This window comes from Blennius ocellaris (genome assembly GCF_963422515.1).
Source record: "Blennius ocellaris genome assembly, chromosome: 19".
Classification (NCBI taxonomy): domain Eukaryota; kingdom Metazoa; phylum Chordata; class Actinopteri; order Blenniiformes; family Blenniidae; genus Blennius; species Blennius ocellaris.
In genome coordinates, this window is record NC_137668.1 from 6423471 (window position 1) to 6451072 (window position 27602).

Genomic DNA, 27602 nt, shown 5'->3' on the forward strand with positions numbered 1-27602 from the left:
GTGGAATTACTGGAGGAAAACAGTTTAATCGGAGAACAAATGAGAATCACTTGTCACCTGTCACATAAAACCTCGAAGAAGAAAAAATGAGCAAGAGGATTACAATTCTGGGAAATCTCACGCAGTGATGTCAGGCAGATTAATCTTATTTTATGGGCTATCAAAACCCTGTCTCCATGAAAATGTGCCACGCTTGTCAACTTTTCCCTCCACGTGGGGGCACTCTTGCTCTCCGGAAGACTCCTGCATGGACCCAAATGGGGCACAGATGAGAAACTAAGACTTGAGCTGACTTTATGTGCTAAGTCATGACAAGTTTCGATGGCAGATCACTGATATCTCACGTGTTTTTGATTGCTTTGCGCGCGCCGCGGCTGTTTTGCGCACCGGCTGCGCTCCGCGCGCACTTGGAGGACCTTGTTCAGTATCTGAGCGTTTATCAGCGGTCACTTTTACCAGGGAGGGGGAAGAGGAGGGTAACAAACCGAGCCTTGGGCTGCTTCCTCCGCCTGTCCGGACCCCGGCTGTTGGATTGAGCTTCGTGTTCCCAGCGTTTTTAATGCATCCGGTCGGGAAAGTGCGCAAAGACTGAGCCGGTTGCAGGAGCTCCGAACGAGTGGACCGACTGGAGAGCCTGAAAGTACGTGCTGTGCATCCTGAACACATCCTGGAAGGATTTCCACTCAATCCCAGCGTCATATAATCGAATTACTATCGCTGATTGACCTCCTTCAATTTTTTTTGTCTACCTTTCCCCCCTTTAATTGTCGATCAAGAGAAAAAACTAATTTTTTTTAATATATATATATATTCCTATTTACATTTTATTCAATTTTTTTCGAAAATATGGCGTCTTTGTATCAGAGATTCACCGACAAGATCAACACAAACAAATCGTTCCCCAACCCTCCAGAGGCGAGCCACCTCCTCGGGCTCGGTGTGGAGGGGGAGAGGCCGGTGGAGAGCCATCGAGCCGGGCTCCAGCATCAGCACCGGAGGCGCTGCGAGGACGAGGACGTAAGGAAAAAAAAAAAAAAAACTCTCATCACCTTCACTCGTCCGATTTACTCGCTTATCGACGCGTGAATGCGACGGGGAGAACCGAGCGTGCACGTTGCCGTGTGTGTCTTCTTTTGCTCACAACGCACACGTTTGAAAGAAAACTTGTCAAACTTGTGCGTCATGCCCTCAATTGGCTGGCTCCTCTGTCAATACATGCCGCGTCAGCCGCGTCCTCTGAACGGGAATTTACGCGCAGTGGCGCTGTCTGGTCACTCGGTAACGCTGCAGTTTTTTTTTGTTTTTTTGCGAGGATCTTGTATTTATCTTGAGTGTGTTTTTTTGTTTGTTTGTTGTTGTTTTTTTTGCTCATTAAGTGTTTTCTGTCAGCTCAAATTCCCACCCCCTGCGTGTTTAACCCAAAAGCTGTCAGATTGCGATGTAAACAGCGCAGCGTGGCTCCCAAATTAGGTTTGTTTACCTCCCGGATGATTTATTGGTGGAAGAGCTTTTCTTTTTTTTTTTTCTTTTTTTTGCAATACAAATACCTTTTCAGCTCTTTACAGTGCCGGGATTTTAATCCTTGTTTGGGCCGTTTTAATGCTCCAGTTGGATGGCGCTGTCCATGGTGCTGAAACGTTAACCGGGGAAATGCATTGGACAATAAACATGTGTGTATACAACGTGATGATACAATGCAAATGTTTGTAGTGAGAGTTTTTTGTACACAGTGGTGGCAAACATAAGGCCCATGGGCCAAATCCAGCCTGCCAAACCACCAAGCAAAGGAAACAGAACATAGCAAATAGAACATAGACACAACACTGAGACCTGAGATGCTCCCTGGTTGCTATCAAACTAACCTCAAATCCATGCTGTCACGGTGAAAACACCCATTGTATATATATATATATATATATATATATATATATATGTATATATATTTATATTGAAAGGGTTTTCTTGCCTTATATTTGGTGTACATGCCTCGACAAGACAACGTTACTGGGTCGATTGTGTGATATCTTTGGTCTGCAATGTTTAAAAGTGGTTGCTTACTAAGTTTAAGACACTCCACTTGGTGGCAGTGTTGAGTTAATTTGCTACATGTCTATTCTTTGCCGGGCTTTCACAGTTTTTTTTTTCACTTTGTCGAACTAGAATTGAGGAAGATTTTTGAGGATTTCCCTGACTGTTGCTTTCACATTTGTTTGGCCATTTGTGATTGTGTGTCTCACACCACATATGGCAGAGCTTGGAATCAGCTCAATTGCGAAGGAGTCATCCTGGTCATTTCTAGTAGTAAGTGGCTTTTCACACTACTGCCTGTGTAGTAGCCATAGGCTTCAGTCATTTCTGTGTCAACGAGCTGCTTCTTTAAGTGACTCAGTACACCACCTTGTGGTGCAAATTCATATTGCAACAACACCACAAAAACGGTTGTGAGACTTGTGAGGTTGTCATTCTTATTGTCAATCTACTTGCGCATGTGCAGAATAAATATTTACTATGGCTGTGATGCGCATGTGCACTCACAGCATTTCTGCCATCGGCATGGAGACGGAGCCTGAGCGTTTAAAAAAATCTCCACCTTGGGAGCGGTTTACACAAACTTGCATTTCCAGGGCCTCTGAGCACCGTTTTTGTGTGAACGGGTCCAAAATGCATCAAAGGATTTGCGTTTCCACTTGAAATCCTTGTCACGTTAACAGGCCTGCAGTGTCTTGCAACACTTCATCACATGGTCAGGTGTCGGTGGGGAATCAAACTGCCAACTTTATTATTTAATTGCAGGATGACCCAATTTTCCCCCAAATCCATATATTGATTCCCAATTGGGGATTTGTCTGCTCTGAAAAGTGGAATGAGCCTTCAAATAAAGCCTGAATTGTCTCCCAGAGCTGCTCTGCTGCATGTTTTAGCTGTCATGCTTCTGTGACCGCTTCATAATGATGCATTTATATAGAGACAGAGGCAGACTTGGCAGCAGCTCCCAGACTGCAGGCAGACAACCGTAAAATGTTTGGCTGTTTGTTGTTTGACAAACTAGTTTTTTTATTTTTACTGACTAAAAAGCTACCGGGCCTTCATTTCTCACTGTCCCTCAGTTTTATTTCAACAGTAAAACTTCAGACTGAACAACTTTTTGTGATCTTTGCCACTCCGCTCTCTGAACTTTGTTGCGTAAAAGTGTGCGTAAAAGCACACTTTCCTTTTTTTCTTTGAAGAAGAAGAATACAGTATTTTCTGTTTGGCTGCATACTTGCATCTCCGGGTGTAAAGTACAGGAGATAAAACACTGGCTGAGGTGCGCATGAATATAACATGAGCTGGATTTATTGACTGGCGGCTCTTGTCTTTGTGTTTGTTGGTGCAGAGAACTCCAACATGATCTGAAATCGATACGAATAGTGATGTAGAGTCCATATTCATCAAACTGAGAGTGTGACAGGGGAATACAGAGCGGAAGAGGAAGATGGAGGGACGGGATGGTAAAATCTCCATCCTGGTGTTTTCAACGCGGCGCCCTCATGTCCCTCACATCACATTCACAGGAGTGAAAACTCCTCCTTGTATTGTTTTTGAAAAGTTTCACATTTCGACGGCAGAGTTTTAAAAACAATGACTGTTTACATGGAAACAATGACTGGCGACGAGTTGCTGCTGTTGTTTGTCTTTGTAATGAAGCCTCACCTGCATGCGGCTGCTGTGGCTCGGTTGGTAGAGCGGGTCTTTCAATGGGAGGTTCGTAGGTCTGATTCTCTATTTATCCACATGTCGAGCTGTCCTTGAGCAAGACACTGAACGACAAAGTGCTCGTAATGGATGGACTACACGCCTTGCATGGCAGCCGCCGCCGTTGGTGTGTGAATGGCTGAATGTGAAGTGGTTTGGGGACTGCTCAAGAGGTGGAAAAAGCACTAGATAAGTGAAATCTATTCAGCGTTTACATGCGCGCAGAGAACAATACGCTATAAACATGCCCAATGGTAAGAACACAAACATTCATGTGTACAGACGACCAGGTTGGATTGTTATTACCGTGACTGTCAACTGTAAAACGACCAAATCCAAGGAGCACATGGACTGGGAGTCATGACAGTCTCTCGGAAAACATTGTTCTTATTGTTCATCCACTGCACATGTTTAGAAAAACTATTTATGACAACCGTGGTTCACCTGCGAAGTAGCATGTTTCAGTTTCAGTTTCAGTTTCAGTACACAACAGAAGGAGCCTCATACACACATAAAGTTCATCTCCAAGCTGTTGCACTTCTATCCAAGGGCTCACTTTTAATGTCAATCCATGCTTTGGCTTCATGCCAGCTGTGTGGCCTTAATGAGCGAGTCTGGCGGAGGTGACATTTCCATCACACCGTGTGGATGAGAACTCCACCCCTCTGGGATGTATGGGCTCAATCCAGTGACTCAGCCCCCCGACGGTGTCGCCGCACGGCCCTGCTCTGCCTCTTCTAAACTTTATCCGCCTTTCTCTTTTCAATCTGACACAACACTTCTGTGCTACTGTTGTTACAGAGACTTTACGTGCAGTGACAGAGGTAGAGAGAGATTCCACCTTTTGCTATTCCAAGTACTCAAAATGTCGCCGCGGTTTTAAACAGGATGCGGGGAAAACATGCAAAAATGAGTCGTATTAATCACATAGTGGACCACAAACTGTACAATAAAGAGAAATCCTGTATTCATCTATATGGGTTTTAGAAAGGCAGCGAACTTTGAAGTGGTCTGTTTAAAAGTCTGCTCGGTACTTCAGTGCCTGCTGTTCAAAGAGACCAATAATCTCTCTGTGGGATTAAAACAGCATTATTGGCAGTTTTTGTGCTACTGAAGAAAAAAGGTCTTCTGAGAGCAATAAAAAAAATATTACAAATACAAGCAAGCCGGAACATAATGTAGCAAGATACTGTGAATTTAATCTGCCCATTGAGGTAAAGAAAAAATGGCTCCCATGGTTTATTCTGAGTCCTATTATACACCAGAATAACCTCGATATCTGCTGATACAGTGGAAAAAGATATAAAGCATGTCTTATGATATACTGTACATTTGCTGCTTTCTTTTTCCACTGTTCTTTAATCATTAATATTTGTGTTCTCATAAAACCCGAATCTGATATTGCTCAGCTTATTAAAAGGACATTTCGGGCCTCAGGTGTCTCATAATCCAAACCCAGAAAAATAGATTTTGTTGCCGCGTGTGTGCGTAGTTGTGACGGAGAGATGGAACAAAAAGAGGATTAAGTGTGTTTGTGTTTTAGACCAGCGGTCCCCAACCGTTTTTGCTCCACGGACCTTTTTAATGTCAGACAGTGTTTTCACAGACCGGCCATAAGGTGTGGCGGATAAATACTACAAAATAAAATGATACGACCTACACACAAATTGTTGTGTTTTGTAAATATAATAATAAACTTGAATCCACCGTGTACTTGTATGTATTGCTACTTACTTTTGTTATTCTTCTGTCTCCTCACTGGGCCTTTTCCCCTTTACAAAGAAACTTTCCAAACACGTCTGTTTGTTTTACTCATTGTACTGCTTGTGGTTTTAATATCAGCATTAATGTATCACGTGACCGACACTAGCCTGAGTCACAGACGGATGTAACGAAGAGAATTTGGTCGTTTTCCAAAATAAAAGATTGATCAGACTCGGATAATAAATAAAACGGAAATAATTTAAGTTATTTATTCTTTCTGTGCAGCCCGGTCCACGTTTAAATGAAAACGCATTGATTTCAGAGAAGTTCCGCGTCAATGTTTTGAAAACGATGTTTCCGTGGCAACAGCAAAAAGTTCACGAGTTGTCGGCAGCGAAGTATTTACTTTGGCCATGGTTCGCATGCGTTGGAACAGCGTTTCAGAAAAGTTGCGTTGCCCCCATTTCCATGGAGATGGAGTGGGAATGTTTTTAAAAAAAAGGTGCATTTTCCGAGGCTCCGAGCCCCATTATCGTGTTAACAGACACCCAAAGCGCTATGAAAGTTTGTCGGTTTCACTTAAAAACCCTGTCGCATAAACAACATCCCCCCCATCTTACTTAATACAAACACAAACCTAAATAGAAAACAGAACAAGTGCGATGACTTGAGACGGTGTTAAAAAAAAAATACTGCAACTGTGGGACTACGTGACTCAGAATACACTCCACACAAACACACGCTCACATCCCTGCGTACAAAGAATCTTCTCCTGAGTCTCGTTACGATCGTGCCGATCAGAAGAGACGCAGATGCAAGTAACAGAGATATTTACTGTTTTAATGGGGTCTGCAGAGAGAACGAAAACTCAACTGTACCACAGGGAGTTTTGATGGTGAAAGTACAGCTCAATTTAAGTTCCTTGTCTGTTTCTGTCAGTTTAAATGCCATTGGAGAGGATATCCAATTAAAGCGGACATATTTATGCAGGCAGCCCTTCGAACCCCGCTCAAGGTCAAGACCGAATCTGACCAATACATTCCTAAAACTTCTATTTAACAAAGAAAAAAGTGTAGATAAGACTCTTGAGAAACACACTCCAACACTTACAAATTAATCCAAACACCCAGAGTATCCGTAGATAACACAGACGTGCAGAGTGAGAGCTTCTGAGGGGCGGAAACACGTTTGATTAAAACGTGATGAGCTGTTTCACTCGTCAGTTGGAGGATTTGAGACTCAGATCACTATCAGATGTATTGACAGAGAAGGATTTTAGCCCACGATGGAGACGAAGACAAGCTCACGCCAAACAAAAGCAATAATGACTCGTTTTAAATGCATTGTCTATTTGAGGGGGACTAATTCCTCTTCATGCTCAGTCTTCATGCTGAGAGCAAACACTGATCAGTAACTCATTATATGACTAGAAGCTCAAACTAAGACAATCTGATAGGATGATATTAGATAAGGCAGGCTCATAGAAAATGTTACAGGTGGCAAAACATACAAATTCTTACTTCTACGTTTATTCCAAACATTCGTTGTGTTTCAGGGCTCGGTTTATACGACAGCAGTGCTTGGATTCACTGAAAGCACAACTTTTTGAAAATGACTCCCAGGGTGGAACCTTTTGAAATTGCTCTGACCGGAAATGCAGAAACAGTACCTTTAAATTAAAATTTCAAAGTGTTATGTAATGAGAATGTCTATATTTTCTCAAAACCAAACAATTACTACTGAAAATAACTAGCTTTCATGGCAGCATCACGGATATCTCAGCTCGGGTCTCAGTGTTGTATTGTGTCCACCATCTATAAGAAACTTCTTCAAAAAAACAACAACAATGTTTTCTTTGAAAGTTTTGCAATCTTGCTTGGTTTGGTGGGACTCGACTGGAGCGTCTTGCAGGCCGCTTTTGTCTCAAAAGCCTTGCGTTCAACAACCGATGTCGATGTTCCTGGCTCATTGCCAATGTATTCCCCTGGATGTTGATACTTCTCCGCAGACTGTTTAAATTCCAACAGAAAATATAATATGACCATATTAGCACAAAGACTGAACACTTATGCTTGTAGTATTTGACACTTTTATGATGAAGACAAGTAGATAATGACATTTTACAATACCAATATGCAACAGCAGGGTACATTGTTATTAAACAATAGTGATACCCTCTTCTCCTTGAAGAGAACTTCACAAAAAAGGTTGAAATTGGGGGACAGCATGATGATCAGATTTTCAACTAGTGTACCAAAAGCTCGCTGTACTGAAGACATCCAGTCTCCTGTGCCTTTTTGCATTTCTGGCTTTATGCAGCCTTTAGTTCTGCTGCAGGAGGCAGAAAGTGCTGTTCTTGACTGTGGTTAATTGAATGAGGAGAATGCCTCACATAAGCAGCTTAAGGCCGAGTGGAAGCCAGGTGAATGCATGCGTAAGGGGGCTGACGCCGTTTGTCTTCTATTCCCACTGAAATGGTCGTGATTAGCTCCGAATAATGAACTGCCACTTGTCTCGTTCGGTCTAATCACAGCAGCAGCGCTTGCCAGGGTTTTGCCCTATTTTGTGTTGATTTGTAAATAGTGAGTGATCAATGATGGCACTGGAAGGATGGAGTCATCAGTCTGCCGATTCGATTCGAGGTGGCATCCCGAGATCTGTGAGTGTAGTGTGACTGGGAGTATTTGGAAGTGCTTGTAAGATTACTTCTGTATCTCCTTGAAGAGAAAGGGAAAGGAGCGAGACAACAACTGTTGGCACAAAAGACTCATCTGATGAGAAAATAGCAGTTCTAATTGTTTCCTCTTGTCTCCAGTCATCAGTAAGTTGTTCCTGATTGCTGTCATAGTCTTAACGTTCAGTGACGAGCCCCCTTTTGACCCCCACAGCTAATTTCTCCTTCATCAACAAATCCTCCAACACTTCATGTTGATGAAACACGACACACTCGCATGTGCACCATTTTCCCCAGTGATGAATTATGCAGCCAGCGGGGTGTAAAACGGCAATATGGTTTATTTATCGGCGGGAAGCTCTTGCTAATCAAATCATGGGGAGGGGGAGGCTGTACGCGGCCGCTCCGGGAACGTGGTGCCGGCGCCAATCAGGTCTGGCGTTGGGAGGTCACATTAGGAGGCATACGTTGATTTCATTGTGGAAAAGTTGTCATATATACATAAGGGATGTGCCTGTGCATTTATGTATAAGGTATGGGAAAGCAGAAAAACAGCTCAGAGGATTACACAAGAAAATGAAATGTTTGGAGTCCCCCCCCAACCCCCTCAACCCCCCCGTCGGAAACAAAATGGGTCAAAAACACCTACCATTACCCCGGATTTCCCTTTAAACCTCCAAGTGTGATTAAAAATGCACGTAGGAAGGGAAACGACATGAGATAATCCCCACTGGAGGGATTTACAGGGCAGGATCAAACATGTCCTTTTTTTAAAGGACGAGAAAAAGAAATAACCTTGAGCTGCTTGTCGATACTGAATACTGATACAAGTACCTATTAAAGGCCATTAAGTATAATTTATACTTCATACGCAAACATTAATATTAAAGACTCTCCAAACCGTGAACATTGCTTGTGCCGTCTTGTCTATCTTCTGATAAAGTTGCTGATGGATGACATCGCCTCGGACATGCCTGTTTGTATCAGGGCTCCGTTACGAGTGGGTGTACTGCATACAGTATCGTACACAAAACCTGATACTGCTATCGGTGTCTTGTGTCGGTCCATCTCTCGTTCGTATAAAGGCTAATCCACATCTCTACTCCTTTGAAATATGAAAAAATTCCTTTCCAGAATTGTGGAAACGGCAGTTCTGTACACAAAAGGAAAGCGCATAGGTACCTAGGTAACGCTGAGGGGCGAGAAAAAAAAAACTAGAAACGGGGGCTATTCATCAGCACCGAGGTGTCATCGAGTGTCTCGCTGTCGAACGTGTGCAACTCTCCAACTGGTGCCGCATTCCTCTTTGTGTCGCCGTCGCTCGTCTGGCAGCACGCTGACAATAACAGATGGTGGGCATTAATAACTTCATCTCAGCGTAAAATGAATTCATATCCGGCCTCTTCGCCAGGCGTTCTCTCTGTGGGGAAGAGGCGTGCAACAGGGATTGAGGACGGAGGGAGGCAGCCACTGAGAAAACGCTCCTCCGCTGGGTTTCAAGCCGAACTCCCCCCCCCCCCCCACCTCTCTGTTCTCCATCCATCTCCCTGAGACTTGCACATAGCTGCACACGCAAACAAATGAGCGCGAGCCTTAAGAGCTGCACTGTGTTTCACTTTTATGGGTCAGAAAACAGGAGTGCGGATTTAGTCATTATTTATGACCGGACGCCATATTCCTAAGATTAGGGAGGAAACGGCCGAGAGGCGAATAAATGTGAAGCCATCCTTGGGCAAACAACAAGCAGATGATTTACGTTAGGGTGACACTGATGTCAGGCTTCATCTTCAACAGAAGGTTTCTCTATTGTTTGAGGCTCTCATTCGCCAAAAAATAATGCTCAAGCGTTGGCATGAGTTTACTAAGTCTAAATTTAGCCATGCATATTTATTTCTGCAGGTAGGGGCTAGTGCAGATGCAGTTTGTTTAAAGGAGTCATATCACACAACTTTTCAACACTTTCACATGTTTCCTATTGGTCCAAAAACATTGCATTTAAAGCTTTGTGCCCCAAATCCAGCTTGTCCTTGATTTCCAGCCAGTTGAAATATTTGCGCATTCCAGCCGCATTCAGAATCTGCTGGTTTTCAGGGAGCTGGACTGGCTCCGCCCACATGCCCATCTTGGGAAAAAGGAGGAAGTGCTTCCTCTACTTATGCCGTGCACTATTGTGTACATTCTATCTGTCAGGAGAAACGCTGTTCAACCAAACCAATAAGAAGCAGAATGTGACACAGAAGGAGAAGCTCCTGAAGAAGTTGTGACTCTGCTGCTGCAGCAGGACGTTTCAGAATGTTAGTAAAACATATTGTGTGTCTCCATATGTTCATCAGTTGCTCTGAATATTTTTTTTTACAAAGAAATGTGCATTTTAACAGCTAATAAATGTCTATTCAGACCAGCTATCTATGAACATGCCACACTGAGATCTGATCATTTAATGATCCTCTATTAATGATCATAATTAGTAGCAGACAGGAGAATATCCTGAACCACTAGTGAATCATAGATATAAATAAAAAGATCACCTCACAATTATCAAGCCCATACACACACCTCAGACTCTGCAAAGCCTCCATTTGATCTACAGTCTCTATCAGCACAACTTTGCAGGCATGAACCATACCTCACAATAAACAGTATCTCACAATAAACAAACCAAAAAAAAGAAAACGTGGCCTCAGCTGTTGCAAACTAATCAGCCTGGTGCTTCAAAAAGTATTATAAAGGCATATAAATCAGAATATTTTACTTATAGTTCCCACATTTGCAGTAGAGCGACAAATAGTTGATACAGATCCATCCTTTATTAGAAGTTTTGCAACGAATCCAGCATCGTTCAGGACGATGTTTGGAAAAAACTCCTCCGTGAAGTGCTGGGAGCGACATATACAACTTTGGGAAGTCTTGTTGGTAGATTACCATTAAAAATAAAATTAATCCAGATATTAATTTTATTAATCTCACAGGCTCAGAAGAAGGCAGTGAAAATTGACTCCTCTGTTTGTTGATACAATAAATGGGCATATGACGTGTTTAGCTTGTATCTTCGCCATGTTTGTTTACCTGCAGTGGTAGCGAGCTGAAAAAAACTGAGCGCTCTCTGAAGGGAGAGGTTGTGGGCGGGTCAAAGGGAAGGTCTCCCTGGATTGGCTAAAAAAACCCTGGTGACACTACTCGGGGTTTGCTTTCCGACTCGCTCGTCGGACCACACGCTTTAGAAAAATGAAACAAGCCAGAGAAAGAGACAACAGACTTTCTTCACTTCTGGAGTGTCATTCCCAGGAATAGGGACACATTACTGTAGGAAAACCACTAGAAAGTGAATGTATGCATGATACGTCCCCTTTAAAACATATGTATTCCTTTTTGGAAAGTTCGCCAGTATGTCCATGTTGCCACCACTGGGGTTTGAACCCAGTCCCGCTGCACTCAGGGTCAACTCAAGCTTAAATAAGTAAATCATTCTAATCTTAAATAATCACTCAAATGATCCAACAAAGCATCCCTCATGCCGTTTGCTGGTATATTTTGTTAAAATCTGCTCGGCACCAAAGTGATTTAACACTGCCACCCAGTGAACCACGGCAACATGAACCCCTCCAGACTTAATAAATGGCTTCAAGTCTGACACATTACACTCTTGTAAGTTACAGCATATTGCAGTAAATCACAGTTATCTGTCAAACATATTGCACCCGCGGGAGCTGGCGAGGGCTTCCTGTAGGTTATTTAATTGTGATGTTCTTTAAAATCCATTGAAATCATTATTTAAGTGTCCCTGTGTCAGTGTCTATTAACATAAATGAGGTTTGTGATGATGAACGATGTGCTGAAGTGCCCGTGCTCGACCACTAGAGGATGTCCTCTTCCTGTCTCAGAGCGAGGTGTGTCATTTCTGAGGCGTTCGACAAGCCAGGTCTACCGGGACCGGAGGGCCAGCCGCACAGAGCGAGGTTAAATCAATGATACGGGGGATGAGGGATGATGAAAGGAAAGTGCAGAGACAGAGGGACAGAAGGAGGAAGAGACAAGACAGAACATTTTGCCTTAAAGGCATCACTGACCAACAGAGAGAGAGAGAGAGAGAGAGAGAGAGAGAGACTCTTGATCAGAACCAAGGGCAGATAATTGAATAGCACATTATGTAATAAAAGATGAATGGTGTTTCTGAAACACAATAACAGGAAGGCTGTGACCCGGCCTGCTGGGATGAGAGAGGATCAGAGCAGAGGTCTGCTGTGAAAGGAGGGAGTGCTGTGTGATCAGTGGGTTCATCATTACGCCACGTGGCAAGTGCTTTACTGTGCAAATGGTGCTTTTAACCATTCACTAAGTGTTTCTTTGTTTTGGATAATACCTATAATATATACCTGTAATGCACTACCTTTGCAGTGAAATGCCAGGAAATGATTACAGTTATTAAAAAAAAAGGAGGAAGGTTAAAGTGCATTTTTTTTAAATTTCATATGGTAAAACAGCTGCAGACCTGCAGGATTATTATATTCAGCATTAGCATCATTAGCATTAGGGTCCTCTCACTAACTGATGTAAATTCAACTAACATCAGGACTATAGAGCATCTTCCTCCTAACTGACGTCACTTCATCTGAGCTTCTGAACTCTGTTTTATTTCAGGTAACAATTAAAAGTAATGCAATAATGCTTTCCTGAATGTCTTCGTTCTCTTTGATTTGTAGTTACTACAAGAAATCCCACTACTTATTTAGGCATCACAGCAATAACCTGTTAACTATTAGTGATATTCAGTACTAACGTCACCTTATGTGTTTATGAGTTGTAATGTGTCTAAATAGATATTAAGCCACTTGCATATTCTGCCTCAGCGCATTGAAATAAATGGATTTAAATATATTGAAAGGAACAGAATCACAGAATAAGTCATGACAAATCAACGGACATTTGATATATTATATGAATATTGAGTGTTGTGTATTAACAAAATACTACTTGCGAGTGTTGATTTCTATCTGACGAAAAAATTGTCTAATAATTAATTCCAATTGGATGTTGTCATTTTCAATCTGAGACCAAGTAAAAGCAGAGCTGATATCATTATACTGACACAGTACCAATATTTTGTACAAAAATCTCTTGAAAGTTCTTTATTCAGACAAAGAATAGAATAGAAATAATGTGTTTATTTCAGAAGGAAATTATTTCAAAGTCATTTTCTTTCTAATTTTAGATTTTAAAAAGAAGAAGTATATTTATTAGGGATGAGCAGGATGGATAAAGCATTTTTGACGAGTACGAGCATGATACAAGTAAAATTTGTCAATATCCCTGCTGGTGCTGAAGGAAAATCCTCATTTGGTAATTGACTGTCTTCACGCTGGTGATTGGCCAGTCACACACAGAGCCCGCCCCTCCCGACACACATCTCTGAAGCCAGAGCTCTGCCCAGCCACACACACACACACACACACACACACACACACACACACACACACACACACACACACACACACACACACGTTGCTCCCTTCAGTATTCCTCAAGTGTTCTTCAGCTCGCCTCTATTTCAGTTTGTATGATATTGGTGCTTTTGAGAAGAGTACAGTTCAAAAACAAACACCCTTACAGACCACTTACACACATATAGCTGAACACACAAATTAAGCTTTATATACTGTATATTGTGTATATATTTTTATATATAAAACATTGAATCTCAATCTTTAGGCTCTTCTGTAAATAGTTTTCAAATAAACAATAAATAAAGCAACTTCTGATCAATTATATCAATTTCAGACTTAAAATCATTTACCGATTTTACCCCGACCATGTTTCACTTGAACCACGCCCACTTCCGCTTTAGGCCCCGCCCACTGCGACCACAGATACGGATACAGGTCATTTAGATGGTTGAACAGATACAGATACAGATTGTGGTGTACTCGCTCATCCCTAATATTTCTAACATATTTAAAAGCATATAATGTCACCAATCGCATGAGGAAGAATAAGTTACACTGTGTAGAAACATAGCTATTGAAAAATAGTACCTGCAATGTAAGTACTAATATTCTAAAACATTAGAATTGATCCACAAAACACACATACCGTAAACTTCCCAATAGATAAGCACCCCCCTTTTTGAAAGACGTGAACAAACCTTACGAGTTGATAAATTATGAGGTTTGGTGCAAAAATGTAGAAACAACAGTCAATGTATCTTTTTTTCAAGTTTTTATTATAGTTTAGCTTGATAACTGCAATACCGCAACACACAAACTCATACAATGTCAACAATATACCCATGAACTCTTTCATCAACAATTATTGACCTGCGGACTCAGACATGTATTGTCTGGTCTTACAAAAGACCGATTGTAAACTTTATACACTGTGCCGACAACAGTAGAGAGAAATATTGCTGGAAGTTGGCACACAAATAATATCAGCAAACACTGAGGAGCGCCTGAATAGCCAACAGAGAAAATACAGAAACTGAACTGTAAGACTAAACAAAAACAAAACAATAACAATATGGCACAATAACTAAAAGCTTAGTGCCCTGGACAGTTGAGAGAAAAAATATTTTTCTCCCTCACCACTCTCACATTCATGGGTTGAATCTTTGGGATCTGACTTGTTGCTGAGCAGGAGAGTGGTGGTTCGGTTTCCAGCCAACTCTGCAACCGTCGTCCATGTCTTTGTTGCCGAAGCTTTCAGAGGGCCACTTGTCATCCGACTTCATATCTACCACGTGATCCTCCATGCCAGTCTTTTTGAAAGACTTTCTTATGATGTCTGCAAACATAAATAGTGTTTAAAAAAACAACAACCAAACAACTATGTTAGAAACTGCAATTGTTTTGAATTTACAGTACTCTCCATGTACCACTTGGTTTGATGTACTGAACCTGGAGCAACTTCATCCCATGTCATCCTAAGTCATTGTCGGTGTGTCCTTGGGCAAGGCACTTTACTGACATTGCCTTTGCCTGGTGTGAATGGTGTATGACTGTTGGTGGTGGTCGGAGGGGCCGTAGCTGTAGCGACACCGGTGTGAATGAATAATGGTTTCTGTATGCGCTTTGAGTCAGCCTGAAAAAAATTGCTATATAAATCCAAGCCATTATTATTATTATTATTATTATTATTATTCCTTCAGAGTGGGAGCCCTGAAGTTACCAACTGCTGTGTGTATTTTCTCTCCGGAAAACATCCACTTGCCGTATTGGTTCTTGCAGATGATTCTTAAAGGGTTTGTTCCATGAGGGCGTGCAGCATCTTGGGACGAACACCAGATCTGTGTTGAGCTCTCTTCCGACAAGGGTCTTCACCCCGTCAGTGCAGTGGCCACGGAAAGCGTCCCAAACCATCAGTCTCCTTCCCCTATTGTTGCATCCCCAAACTCATTTCAGGTACGCGACTGTCGTTTCCTCATTGGCCCCGGCTCCTCCTGGTTCCACACACACACACACACACACACACATCTTGCTGTGAGAGAGGTCTTACTCCAGGGCGGAGAACAGATACAGGTGTTTTGAAACCGTTTGCCAAGGCTGTCAAGATGACGGTGTGTCAGTGTTGCGCTTCTTTTCCTGTCCAGCAGTTGTGACGGCAACTTAATTTGTCCCGTTGTGTTCAAGTGTTGTGCGACCAGGCCTCTGGAGCCCGGCCGGGGCTTCCTCCATGTTACAAATGCAAAAGTCGGGGTAATTCAGCAACCTCGTGTCAGGTTTAAGAAAACGGTTAATTGTGCAGTGAATGACGTCATGTGAATTCTGAACCACTCTCCTGAAACTCTGCACTTCTGAAACCAGCTGTTCTTTCCTTTGAAATTCCACTTACCATTGGCTTTGTGAAGGTGATTGACTTCAAGGCGGCAACGGAGACTCGTAGTCCATTTTTTGTTCTTTCCTCAAAGCAATCAATCGTATTTCAATGTCTGGTCATCTTGTTGCTGGCACCGTGGTACAGCTTGACTGCAGGCTTCTTGCTGGAACCACCGTTGACGTCCTTAACAGCCTTCAGCTTCAAAGAAATGTCACAGGACTTCCTCTTGTCTTAATGATGAGATTTCATCATAATGCGAACAAGTCATCAAGCCCTATGGTTTTTTTTTGGTTTTTTTTAAGTTTGCCCGGTTTAGACTGCTGACACTTCAAGTGTTTGTCCAGTGCTCTGATTGAGATGTTTACCACTGACTGTGGCAACGGTCTTACCTCTGCATCAAAGACAAAGGTGAGAGAGCCGACTGTTTTTATGTACACTATATATACACTGCCACGGCAAGTCGCTCCTCCTCATTGTGATCTTCGACAGCACACGGTAGTTCTTCGCCGATGACAACCATCAATAGTGTAACTGAAAATAACTGTCATAGCCACAGACGCCATGTCAGCCTGATATACGCGAGGGCACATGTGCTGAAATCACCATATTTTACAAAATAACGTGCGCACACGTTCCCAGACGCGCACCCCGAGTCTTGCACTTGCTCACTGTGTGTCTATTAGGAAGTGTATGGCGTGTGATTAAGGGGGATTTAATACTTGATTTTAATCTGCTCCTGTTTTCTCTCATGGGGCATTTTAGAGTCAAGATGTATCACCAGTGTCATACTTAGTGACAAGCATTGCTGTATATGAGTGTGTTTAAGTAGATGAAATAGATTATTTCAATGTGTTTTGGAAAGAACTGCATCCATTGAGTAAAACTTTGTATCCACTTCATTTATACACACTATTTTTGTCCAGTTTCAAACTTAATAGATGCCCTCAAATCATGAAATGACACTATTCCTTACACGGACCAGCAAAATACAGAAACATAAAGTCACATTAACGTAATTAGTCATGGATAACAATACTCAGTACTCGTTTTAATCATTTCTAATGTTTTAGGACCGTCGACAGTTGAAATGTGTCCAGAGCCGCAGGCAGAAAGATGAACTCATGTCACATCCAGCTTTAAAGACAGAAGCACACGGACTCTGTGAACGATGAAAGAACAGAATGGAATCGGTCCAAACCATGCCCGGAGTCTTTAATGGGTTATTGCCAGTGTATGGATCAGTGTCAGTGTTCGGCGCACACTGAGCAACACAAAGAGGATTACCAGGTAATTCATCGGGTGTGGAATCATGAAAGGTATTATGAGGAATACATTCTGATACATCAGTACTGGAGTGGGTGAGGGGCTCGTTCTTCAGCTAAAAAACATGACTGGAACTCTAGGGAAATTGTTAGAATCTTTATTAAAAGAAAAACCAAACTCTATTTTGTTGTTTTGTAACATCGTTTGAAAACAAGGTGAGACCGAAAAATTACTGGCTGAGTTTGTACGACTAATATTTAACAAAAGCACAGTTTAGATGACTAAATATCCCTCCTGGCTAGTTTCTTTATTTGCAGGTTTTCAGGCCAGACTCGCAATTAAATCCTGAGAAACTTGTTAAAGGATGGGTGAAAAACAAGATAATTAATAGGACTAATATGGGACAAATAGATGAGACAAACTCAAAACAAACATAAAAGGGTCATATTATACAATCATTAGGGAAAACCATTAGAAAGGGAATTTTACATTATATGACCCATTTATAACAGAATGGTGAATTATGGGAGTGGTTAGGTGGGCGAGATGAGATGACATACAGCATGTATTTCCTCTGCTTGGTGACCAAGACAACATTTACACAACAACATAATAGAATAGAAAGGAAGCGAACACAATAGATATGCTTTATAAATCCCCGGGAGAAAGTCTTGATATTACATCATACATTGCGTCGACACGTGCTCGTTACTTTGAAAGTAAAATCTACAGTAAATAGCAACAATTCACCAGATACCCCCCCCCCCCACCTTCTGATTTTATCACAAGTTTCTCCCCATTAGTAAGAAAACCATAAAAACCATCGAAACTCCAAACTATATACAGCATGAATAAGTAATTGCATAAATAATAAGCACTCGTAAATACAATTAAGACACTGAAAACAGTAAAAGGGACAATAAAGGGACATAAAAAGTAAGTCTATAAAAGTGATTTAAAGGGAGGTAGTGAATCTGCAGCACAAGCTTCAGGAAGGTCGCACCAAAGACTCTGACCAGAAAAGCACCGTCACATCCAATATTCAGATTCAAGTTTAATGCAATTTAAAGTTGAGATCAGGATGGTCGGATTTTAGCTACTGGAACTGAGAACTTTGAGATAATTGATAAAAAAAATTTCAAATTACATACACAGCAAATTAGAGATGGTCAAATGTAAGAGTGGGACCATATATGATTTTATCGTCTATCATGATGAAAATATAAGATTAATTTGCAAATCTCTGTTATCGAGATAATCCTTACTCTGGATAATCTTTACACCACAATGCCAGTTGGGTCCTTGCTGTTAAAGGATCATTCATGACTTTAAAATAACTCATTAATAAGTCATCCCCACTTAAAAAGAAACGTGTTCTAAAAATAAATATTTTCCCACAAAATGTTCTGTTAAAGTGCTGAAAATCAGCATCAGTCCACAGTGCACTCCAGATCACCAAAGATATTTCACCACACAAACCGTGAATAATTACAGCAGAACAATATACTGATAGCATTTCTGAAAAGGAGTGGAAAGAAGTATAACCTATTAAATCCCTCCACTTCTCTATAAATGATGTATACTTTTCTATGGCTTCCACTTATTTAATATTCAATTCATTTAAACATGTTTGAACTCTTATAGTAAGACAACCTATCTGATAAAAAAGGTATTAATATGTCATTCCAGTATGTTTTGGTGACAGTTTACAATTTGATAGTTATTGTGATAATATCGCGAAACACACTTATTTAGACCAGGATGATTGTGACATGAGATTTTCCCATCATCCCTTGCCCGGTGAAATGTTGCTGAAATGCATGCAGGTTGGGTTTCTTGTCGTCCTCATTCTTTGCAGATGATGCTGCAACAGTAAATGAAGTGTTGCAGATGATTGGAAGGCGGCGGTCATCGTCACCACATTTGAAATAGATACGAGTTCTAATTACTCCACTGAGGGGAAAATTAACCTGTCTAATGCTCGGTGAGTAAAACTCCCAACTATATGCTGATTTGAATCACTTTAAACTGGAGTTGAAACCATTTTTTTTTAAGGGGAATTAGTCACGCTATCATGAATAATTTGGCACTTCCTATTTTATCGTGTTAATTAGCGGCGAGAGTGAAAGGGAAGGTTTAAAAGACAGTAGTGAGAGCTTGCTGTGATGTACGGTTTGGGCACTGAGATCGTCTCGGTGTGAGGCGGGAGTGCTAATCACCACGGCACCGCGCAGCCGACTTCAGACGGGCTCGGCTGAGATAGATAACAGGAGATGGATCTGCAGCTAAAATCCCTCTCATGTATCTGATAACGACATCATTCCAGCAGACACTCGCCAGTTTCCTGGCTGCTATAAATGACTGGTGGCAGCTCTACAAGTTTACATATCATCTCACTTTCTTTGCTGTTGTCTCTTTCAAACTTTGCTTTTTCCGGTCGGATCCGTCGTGCCAGGTGTTTTTTGGCTTTTAACCGCAGAAATCTCAGCGGGCGCCCTGACACGACTGATGTGGAAAGTGCAGAGGGGCACGTGGTTCAGAGGTGGGCCCCGGAATAGATAGTGGCACGCCTCGCCTCTGATTGCCGGGCCGCTCTGAAAGCAACGTGGCAGGTCTGCGTCAGCCGCCCGCGATGAGAGACAAGTGCGGCCGTGCATTATTGATGTGGGGCCGTCTGATGAAACCAAATGTTGAGATCATATACAGACAGGAAAGCATTTCAACTGTCACTGCTGAGCGGGGGAAGGAGCTTGGCGAGTTTGTGAGGAAAATTAGATGCTGTAAACATTTTTTTTTTTATATAGGATCTGTTGCTGTCGCAGTGTTGGAGCTCTTGTTTTATAGAAGTGGAATGAAAAAAGGGCTTTTGGCAGTTTTCAAGGGAAAATGTAAAAGTTTTGTTGTGTTTTTGGGATCTGTTGACATGAGTCATTGAAAATGGTTGCCACGGCCACAATAGTTCTTCACATGCTCAGTTGATGTACTATCACAACGTGTCATGACTCACAGTTCATATTCCCCTGGGACTTCATACTGTTATAGTTGACGGTCACCATAATAACAATGCGACTTTGTCGTCTGTCCACACCAGTAGTACTTTGATTAAAATAGCGGTTTTTGCATTTTTCCATCATATACAATTTGTCTGGACCCACCAAACATGTTATTTATCTAAAGTGAAGAAAAATCTAAACATTAGAATAAATTGCTTTACAGACTGAAAACTGATGTTGCTTTCATGAAGTGTCACAGCTACAATTTGCATATATTTTTTGGTTTTATAGCCACTTTTTGCAATTTTTCCCCACAGTTTTTAGCTATTTATAGCATCTGAGCATTTCCAGCATGGTTGAAACGGCTTTAGCTTTGTTAGTAATTGTGACCTTTTTTTGACTGTTTTTTTTGTGTGATTTTACCAATTTAGCTTTGTATTATTTTAGTTTGTTGTTTAGTTTTAGTTTTTTTTGGGGGGGGGGTTTGGGGGGGGGGGGGGGGTCATTGCCCACAATTTAAATGTATTTAAACTAAAAATTAGATAATCTTTTGTAAAATAGTGTGGTATATGCAGAATATAAACACAAAAACTGTATTTATTTACAACACATCACCAGTAGGGTAAAACTAATACCAGCACACGTTCCCCATTAGTGGGTGAACAATCCAGCGCTTGGTGAATTCTGCTTCACATTGACGGGAAGAACCGACATTGGAGGATCAACAAGCGACGTCGCTATGAACGTTCGGCCGCCACAAGCCACTTCTTCCCGCGGTAACTGTTCTGACACCTCCTGCTTAAAACCTCAAACGATCAGAAGGATCGTGAGGCCCCCCCGCTTTCATGGAGCAACAGATTGCAGACTCCTGGTCCGTGCGAATGTTCGCGTGCCCCCATTGTTAATGTTTATAGCGTATTGTTCTCTGCGAGGATTGTGTGTGTGTCGTTTCATTACAAAAACTACAGCACTAACTTGTGGTTTTATGCCAAATAATAGTTTTCTGGAGTGGCCTGGTGATGTAGTGGTTGGCTCCCATGCTTTGCAGCAATAACACTGCTGGTTTCAGAAACCTACATTATGTCCCCTCGTGGCATTCACTCAATTAGTATGTCGCTACATTTGAATAACAAATTCCACTTGATAACAGCCTGTAAGGAAATGAAATGTAGTTTCAACCTTTTTCTATAATAAACTTGGTGCATAAAGTTGTGAAATATCCCCCCCAAAAAAACAATGCTTCCATTTGCAGCATTTTGCAGACTTCAGTATGCCTTGTTCTTGGTTTTGTTTTGTTCTTTCAATCTCAACCTCACTGTATTGCTTTGATGCAAACTCTACTCAGGAACAGATGTTCACCTCTACATCACTGATGCATCGACTCAGGTCTCCCCATTGTGCTATGTTCACTACTCTTACTAAAATATTGCAATCTCCAGTAAAAAAAAACAACATAGAAAAAGCTGAAAACAAAAAATCAATGTCTTATTAGATAAAACAGTTATATCCCGGGTTGGATTGAATCCTCAGCGGCACCAGCTTTGGCCCACGGCCACGTGTTAAACATCCTCCCATTAGTCCCCATGCAGACACGCATTTGAAATCCTTCTGAGGTTGAAAATAATATTCAACCAGAGAGGAGGATGTGTAGATCAGAAGAAGTACATCCCTCTGCTTTCTCTCAGCAAATTTCCCCTGTACATATATAAGTACCACTGTAAAATCTGCATCTCAGGGTTTATTTATTTATTGATCTGTTGTGCAGGGATAAGCAGTACTTTTACATTTGCATTTTTCAACAGCAATATTACTGTCCTCCACCTTTCACCTCCTTTTGTCGTCTCCCAAAAACACATTTTCACTCTCTCTAACACCCAAATTGGACTGATGATGAGACGCATGCTGATTTTTCCGGCTGAGGTCCTTTTGTTTAGCACACGTCTCAGAGTGAGTACATGAAATCACAGCCAACGCCCCAAGGCTGAGTGTACTACAGCTCAGGAGTAATACCTCCATCGCTCAATCTGAACCCCCCCCCCCCCCCCCCCCCCCCCCCCCCCCCCCGCCTGGTGGGATGATGCCGAGCTTCAGAGATTAAACTCAAATAACAAACCCGATTCATACGGTCTTCGTTAACACACTTATTTCTTCACTAACGTGATCCTTTTCCCGTCCAATATGTGTTTGCCCTTCCCTCGGCCTCCTTTACAAACTGCAATTGCTTTTCTTTCTTTTCCACTAACCTGTTGAGAGCTCCTGAATAGACCGAGCCCCCCCCACCCCCTCCTAATCGCCCCTGCCTCCCCTTCCTTCCTCAACTGATCTATTTCCTTTTGTCCACTTCCCATCTCTCCCCTTCTTGACCCGGTGTCCCGTCGAATGGCGTCAGCCAGCTGGAGCGTAACATTACACGGGCCGCCTCGCCTCGCGTCCGAGGCCGGAGTCATGGCTCTGTAGTTACAACCTGAAATGAGTCACATCGACTTCTGTGTTTTAAACCTTGTTATGTCGGGCGAGGTAAAAGTGGAGCTGCTTAGTTGTTTGCCTCCAGCTATGTTTGTACTCGGCCTGAACCGGGCGGTTCCACTCTGTTTGAGGTGGGGTGTTTTAAAAAAAAAAATTTGATATATATATTTAGTAGCCTCTCTCTTCATCAAGAGAGCATCGTTACCTTAAGTGATTACACTCCACATCCTTAAAAGTGACTGACAGAAAACATTCACTCAGTGCCAGCGTGAGAAATTGTGCACCGAGAGTGAGGCGGTGAACTTTCCAACACCCAATTAATTTTCCTTTTCTTTCACGGCTACAGAGGAGGATTCACGCAGATAACCTTGCACATTAAGCAAGAGCATGTTCAGTCAAGATAAATAAACAGCAATTACTTTCCAAATTTGTGAGAAGCCATGAATTTGGAAGCAGATACTGTAATCCAGGGGTTTTTTAAAGTGTGGGAGTATGACCTCAAACTAACAGAACTTGAAGCGCACTGCGTAATACTTTTTGGTTCAATGCCAGACTCGTGTCGTAGTATTGGAGAGGGGTCTTTTTCAAAGCCTCAGCCCCTCAAAGTCTTGAGTTATCTTGGTCTGGTCTTGGTCTTGATTCTGTCTTGGCCACTGAAAAGGGTCATATTATCCTGCTGTTCAACACTTTCACATGGTCTCGTTGACCCTAAAACGTTGTATTCAAAGTGTATTGTCACAAATCCTTTTCCTTAATTTTCCTCCATTAGAATATTGGATCCTAGGAGCTGCATCCGCTCACACACGCCCATCTTGGGAAGAGGAGGAAGTACTTCCTCTCGTGGTGCCATGTGCCAGAGCAGAGCTGCCTGATTGTGGGAGGAGTCAAAGGGGAGGAGCCTGCCTTGATTGTGATTGGCTAAACCTCCCGATGACACTATATAGGGTTTGAGTTCCGATTGGCTTGTTGGAGCAACACACTTTTTAAAAGCTGAAACAAGCCAGGGAGAGAGAGGACACACTGTCTGCTCTTCTGAGGCGTCGTTCCAGGTGTGGAGACGACTAGTACTGTTGGAAAACATTAGAAAGTGAATTTTACATAATATGACCTCTTTAAAGTCTCTCTGGATGCTCTCGTCTTGGTCTTGACTTGATTTTGGCCCATTAACTAAATTCTTGGTCTTGACATCTTAAAGTCTTTCTATAGTTTTGGCCTTGGGATGTTCTGGTCTTGATCTTGGACAAAAAAATCTGCTGCTTCTTGTGCTAGGTGTTCATTTAAAATACCTGGACTTTATGGATAACCTGCAAATAAATTAAATTATATTAATTGATAGTTTTCCCCTCCACATCATTGTGTCATGCTCGGCAAAGGCTTCCCTCTGACCCCACATATTTACATTTACACATGGCAACCACTGTTATGAATAGCAAGCCTTAAAATATACGCCACACTAACAACTAAAAATAACTATAACTAACAAACTAAAAATCCATGGTTGGCAGAGTTTTAATGACGCACAACTAATGAGTTTTGAAGCGGGAAGGAACAATAAATCAGATTTAGGTTATAGCTGCTGTATACACTTAGAGAAATGGAGAAAAACACTTCAAATACACATTGAATATAATTAAGGAATTATGTTTATTTCATTAAAAAAAGCACATCTTTAGAACGTTATCTATATGTAATGAATATTTGGTAAAAATACAAAATGAGAGAATAATTCCAAACGACAAGTGTAACATCTGGGAAAACCACAGGCTCTAAAAACAACACGTCACCCATTCTTTAAAAGTAAAGAAATCCAACTAACGCAGGAGATTAGATTCATTTCCTCAGGATGCTAACAGTAATTAGAAACAGCATTGTTTTATGTCCATAACATCAGGGCGTCTGGCATTGAATTAAAAGTTACTACTCTGTGTGAGGCAAAGCATGTGACAGTGTGAGTTTGGAGTTAATTGGGTGAGTTTCATTCTCTGTGCAGGGGAGTTGGCAGCGCTGCTGTACTCAGGTTTTAAAAATACATTTATGCTATGAGTTATGCCCGGTTTGCTGTTACAGAAGCTTTAATCACAAAGTAATATGATGTTCCTACAGGCACATGGGATGCCCTCTCTGATTTTGGCCTCATTAATCCGAAGCATTTTAATGTTTTTTTTATTTTTTTCCATTCAGTCTAACGAACAAATCCAAATCGCAATCACATTTTGGTTGCAACTGTATTAAATGATATGATTGGAGACTATCAGTAAACATGGTAAACTCCATTTCCCACCGAAGCGACGTGTTTCTTTTTCCTTTTTATGAGCGGCCTCACCACTCAGCATTTATTTTTAAAGAAAGCATATAAAAGTCATCAATATCAATCCAGAAGAGAGCAGACAGCAAACAACCAGAAGCAGAAAACAACAAACATCAGTGCAATCATTACAAAATATGCTGGTGCAGCAGTCCCTCGGGCAGGTGCCCCCTCCCACATCTGGCATATCTGCGAGTGGGATGGACGAGGCAGCCTGTCTGAGAGGGACGACTTCCCCTTCTGCCTTTATACACAGTTTAGAGTACAATCTCTTGTGCCGTCGACTGGATCCTGAAGCATGTTTTTCCTTCAGTTCGGTGTTTGTGACTCCTTTTTGCATGTCTCGCTAATTTCAAGCATGGCCAACGATAGGTCAACACCAAGCTGCCACAAACGATGACTTAAAGCTGTGTTGTGTAATGGAGCAGAGGAGGGGGGGGGGGTTTCCGTCGAGGGAGGGTCGGAGTAATGTTCAGCACAGCCCGACAGAGTCACGATCGGCTTCTTTGAAATGAGCAGTTCTGTCGGTTCATGACTTGACACAGTACGTAACGATGTGAACCATTACTGAATCAAAGGCTCCATCCATGAACACGTGGTGGTGGTGACACACAAAGAACGACGTCACCACGTCAATTCATGGTAGTAGTTGTTGGTACGATGGGTATAAGCAACTCTTATTGCCACGAGGGTTTCCCTCTATTGTCCAAATCCCGCAAACTTTTTCTTCTGCCCTTCACCTCTATTGAAAACTCATACCGGGTTGTTATTGCTGTTGATTGTTGTGTCCTATTCAAATGATGGGAGCTGCAGTTGTAGTGAAAAATAGAGCAGGCTGTCGGTGGCCACATGATCGTGACATCTGCAATCCTTGAACTCGTCTCAGTGTGCCACACAAGACCATGGGTTTTAAGTTATCAACAAGATCACCCAGCTTTAGTTAGAAGATTTGCTTTTGGGGAGGTTTGAGGAGGAAAAGATTGCATTCCCCCCCCCCGTTTCCATGGAGATAGGGTCAGAGCATTTCAAAAGGTTCCCCCCCCCCATCTCACAGAGAACCATTTTCAAAAAGTTGTGTTTTCATTGGCTTTGAGTACGGTTGCCATGACCACAGCGAAAGTTTGGGGTTTTTGTTGTGTAACCACCGGCTTGATTTGGTAACTCAACATAAGTAGTTTCACTGTGCACGTAATCATCATCTATAATTACAACCACCAAGGATACCTGGCTAGAATTCATGAATTTGTTTCATTTGGCATTAACCAGTCTGACATTTCCTATTAGCTTGCATGTGTTGTAATTACCTGTGTTTTTGAGTAATTTTCCCGCAAAGCGACGAAGCAAAAGGTTCACGTCATCAACCATTTCAAGGCTGTTGCACACAAACAGCAAAATTTGTATTAGCTTCACATTCATCCCAGTCATAGATCAAGCACCTTTATGGCTTCTTATCAAAAATGGATATGTTTTTTTTTCCCCCTCCCTCCTTCTATGTTGCATCTGCTGCCTGCCTTTGAACAGCTATTAATATAACAACTTCATGATGAGCTCCCAGCCTCTCTCTCACTCCGCGTTCGCTCACAGGAGTGATCTGTTCCTCGCCGTTAGGCACTGAACTCATGTCAGCTCATGCACAGGGCATGCGGGACGGCAAGGCCGTGCGCCGTGACTCACTCTCTAACAAATGGCCTCAACGACTCGTTTTTTTTTTCGTTTGTTTGTTTTGAATCCATACAGCCATTACAAGACATTTTGAAGGCGTGACTTGGCTCACAATAAATGCACCTGTGAAGAATTGCTCTCAGATATGAACCGAAGGGAACAGAAAAAAAACCCCAAAAAACATGTTTTTTTATTTATTTTTATTTCCAGGCTAGAATATTGCTTTTCCATGGATTGGAAAGTACACACACACACACACACACACACACACACACACACACACACACACACACACACACACACACACACACACACACACACACACACACACACACACACACGCACACAAAATGGACCAGCTCTATTTCAACACTGGAAATAGAAAATAATTTGATGGAATCGTAGACCGGATTGCGAAATGAGTTCATTTTCCAGAGAGGGTTTTTGGGTGTCGTTTGTGAAATAGCTGCAGAGCAAAAGATGAGCCTGCGATATACAGTGGCTGGTCCGTATGTGCAAAGCAACAGAGGAATGAGCGCATTTCAAAGCAGGGCGCAATAAAAATTGTTTGTTCTTACATAGAATCCTGGAAGCCTGGAAGCCACTGCAGCTTCCTCGACAGACGGTCAATACTGTCTGGTTCATACTGAAGTCATTTTATATATTCACCTTTTAGTGTGTGTAATATTGAGTCAGTCAAACATCCGTTGTTAAATTTTTTTTGTAGAAATGGTCTCAAAATAAAACAATAGGAGGAACATTCGCTGCAGAAGGAAATGCCCAGGGAGCGAACGATCTGAAAATGTATTCGAAGTACATGCACATTTAGAATTTACTGGAAGGATGGAGACTTTTGTTCAGCATTAGTTGAGCATAGTCTTATGTTATCTAAGTGAAAATGGAATATCTGAAATGAAACTGCAAAAACGATGCATTTTCACTTGGTATTGCAGTTCTGCACCGGTAGCGTGTGATCAATTTGCCTAATTTG

General features: G+C 41.9%; 1 protein-coding gene across 1 annotated transcript in view; it reads left to right on the plus strand.

The window, feature by feature from the left end:
• Nucleotides 1-846: 846 nt before the first annotated feature.
• dpp6a (dipeptidyl-peptidase 6a) overlaps nt 847-27602 on the plus strand; it is a gene marked incomplete at both ends in the record, with an annotated part of 210322 nt that continues 183566 nt past the window's right edge. Inside the window, one exon of the mRNA XM_080515409.1 lies at nt 847-1017. Coding sequence (XP_080371535.1) covers nt 847-1017 — 171 coding nt within the window. The remainder of the gene's footprint in view (nt 1018-27602) is intronic.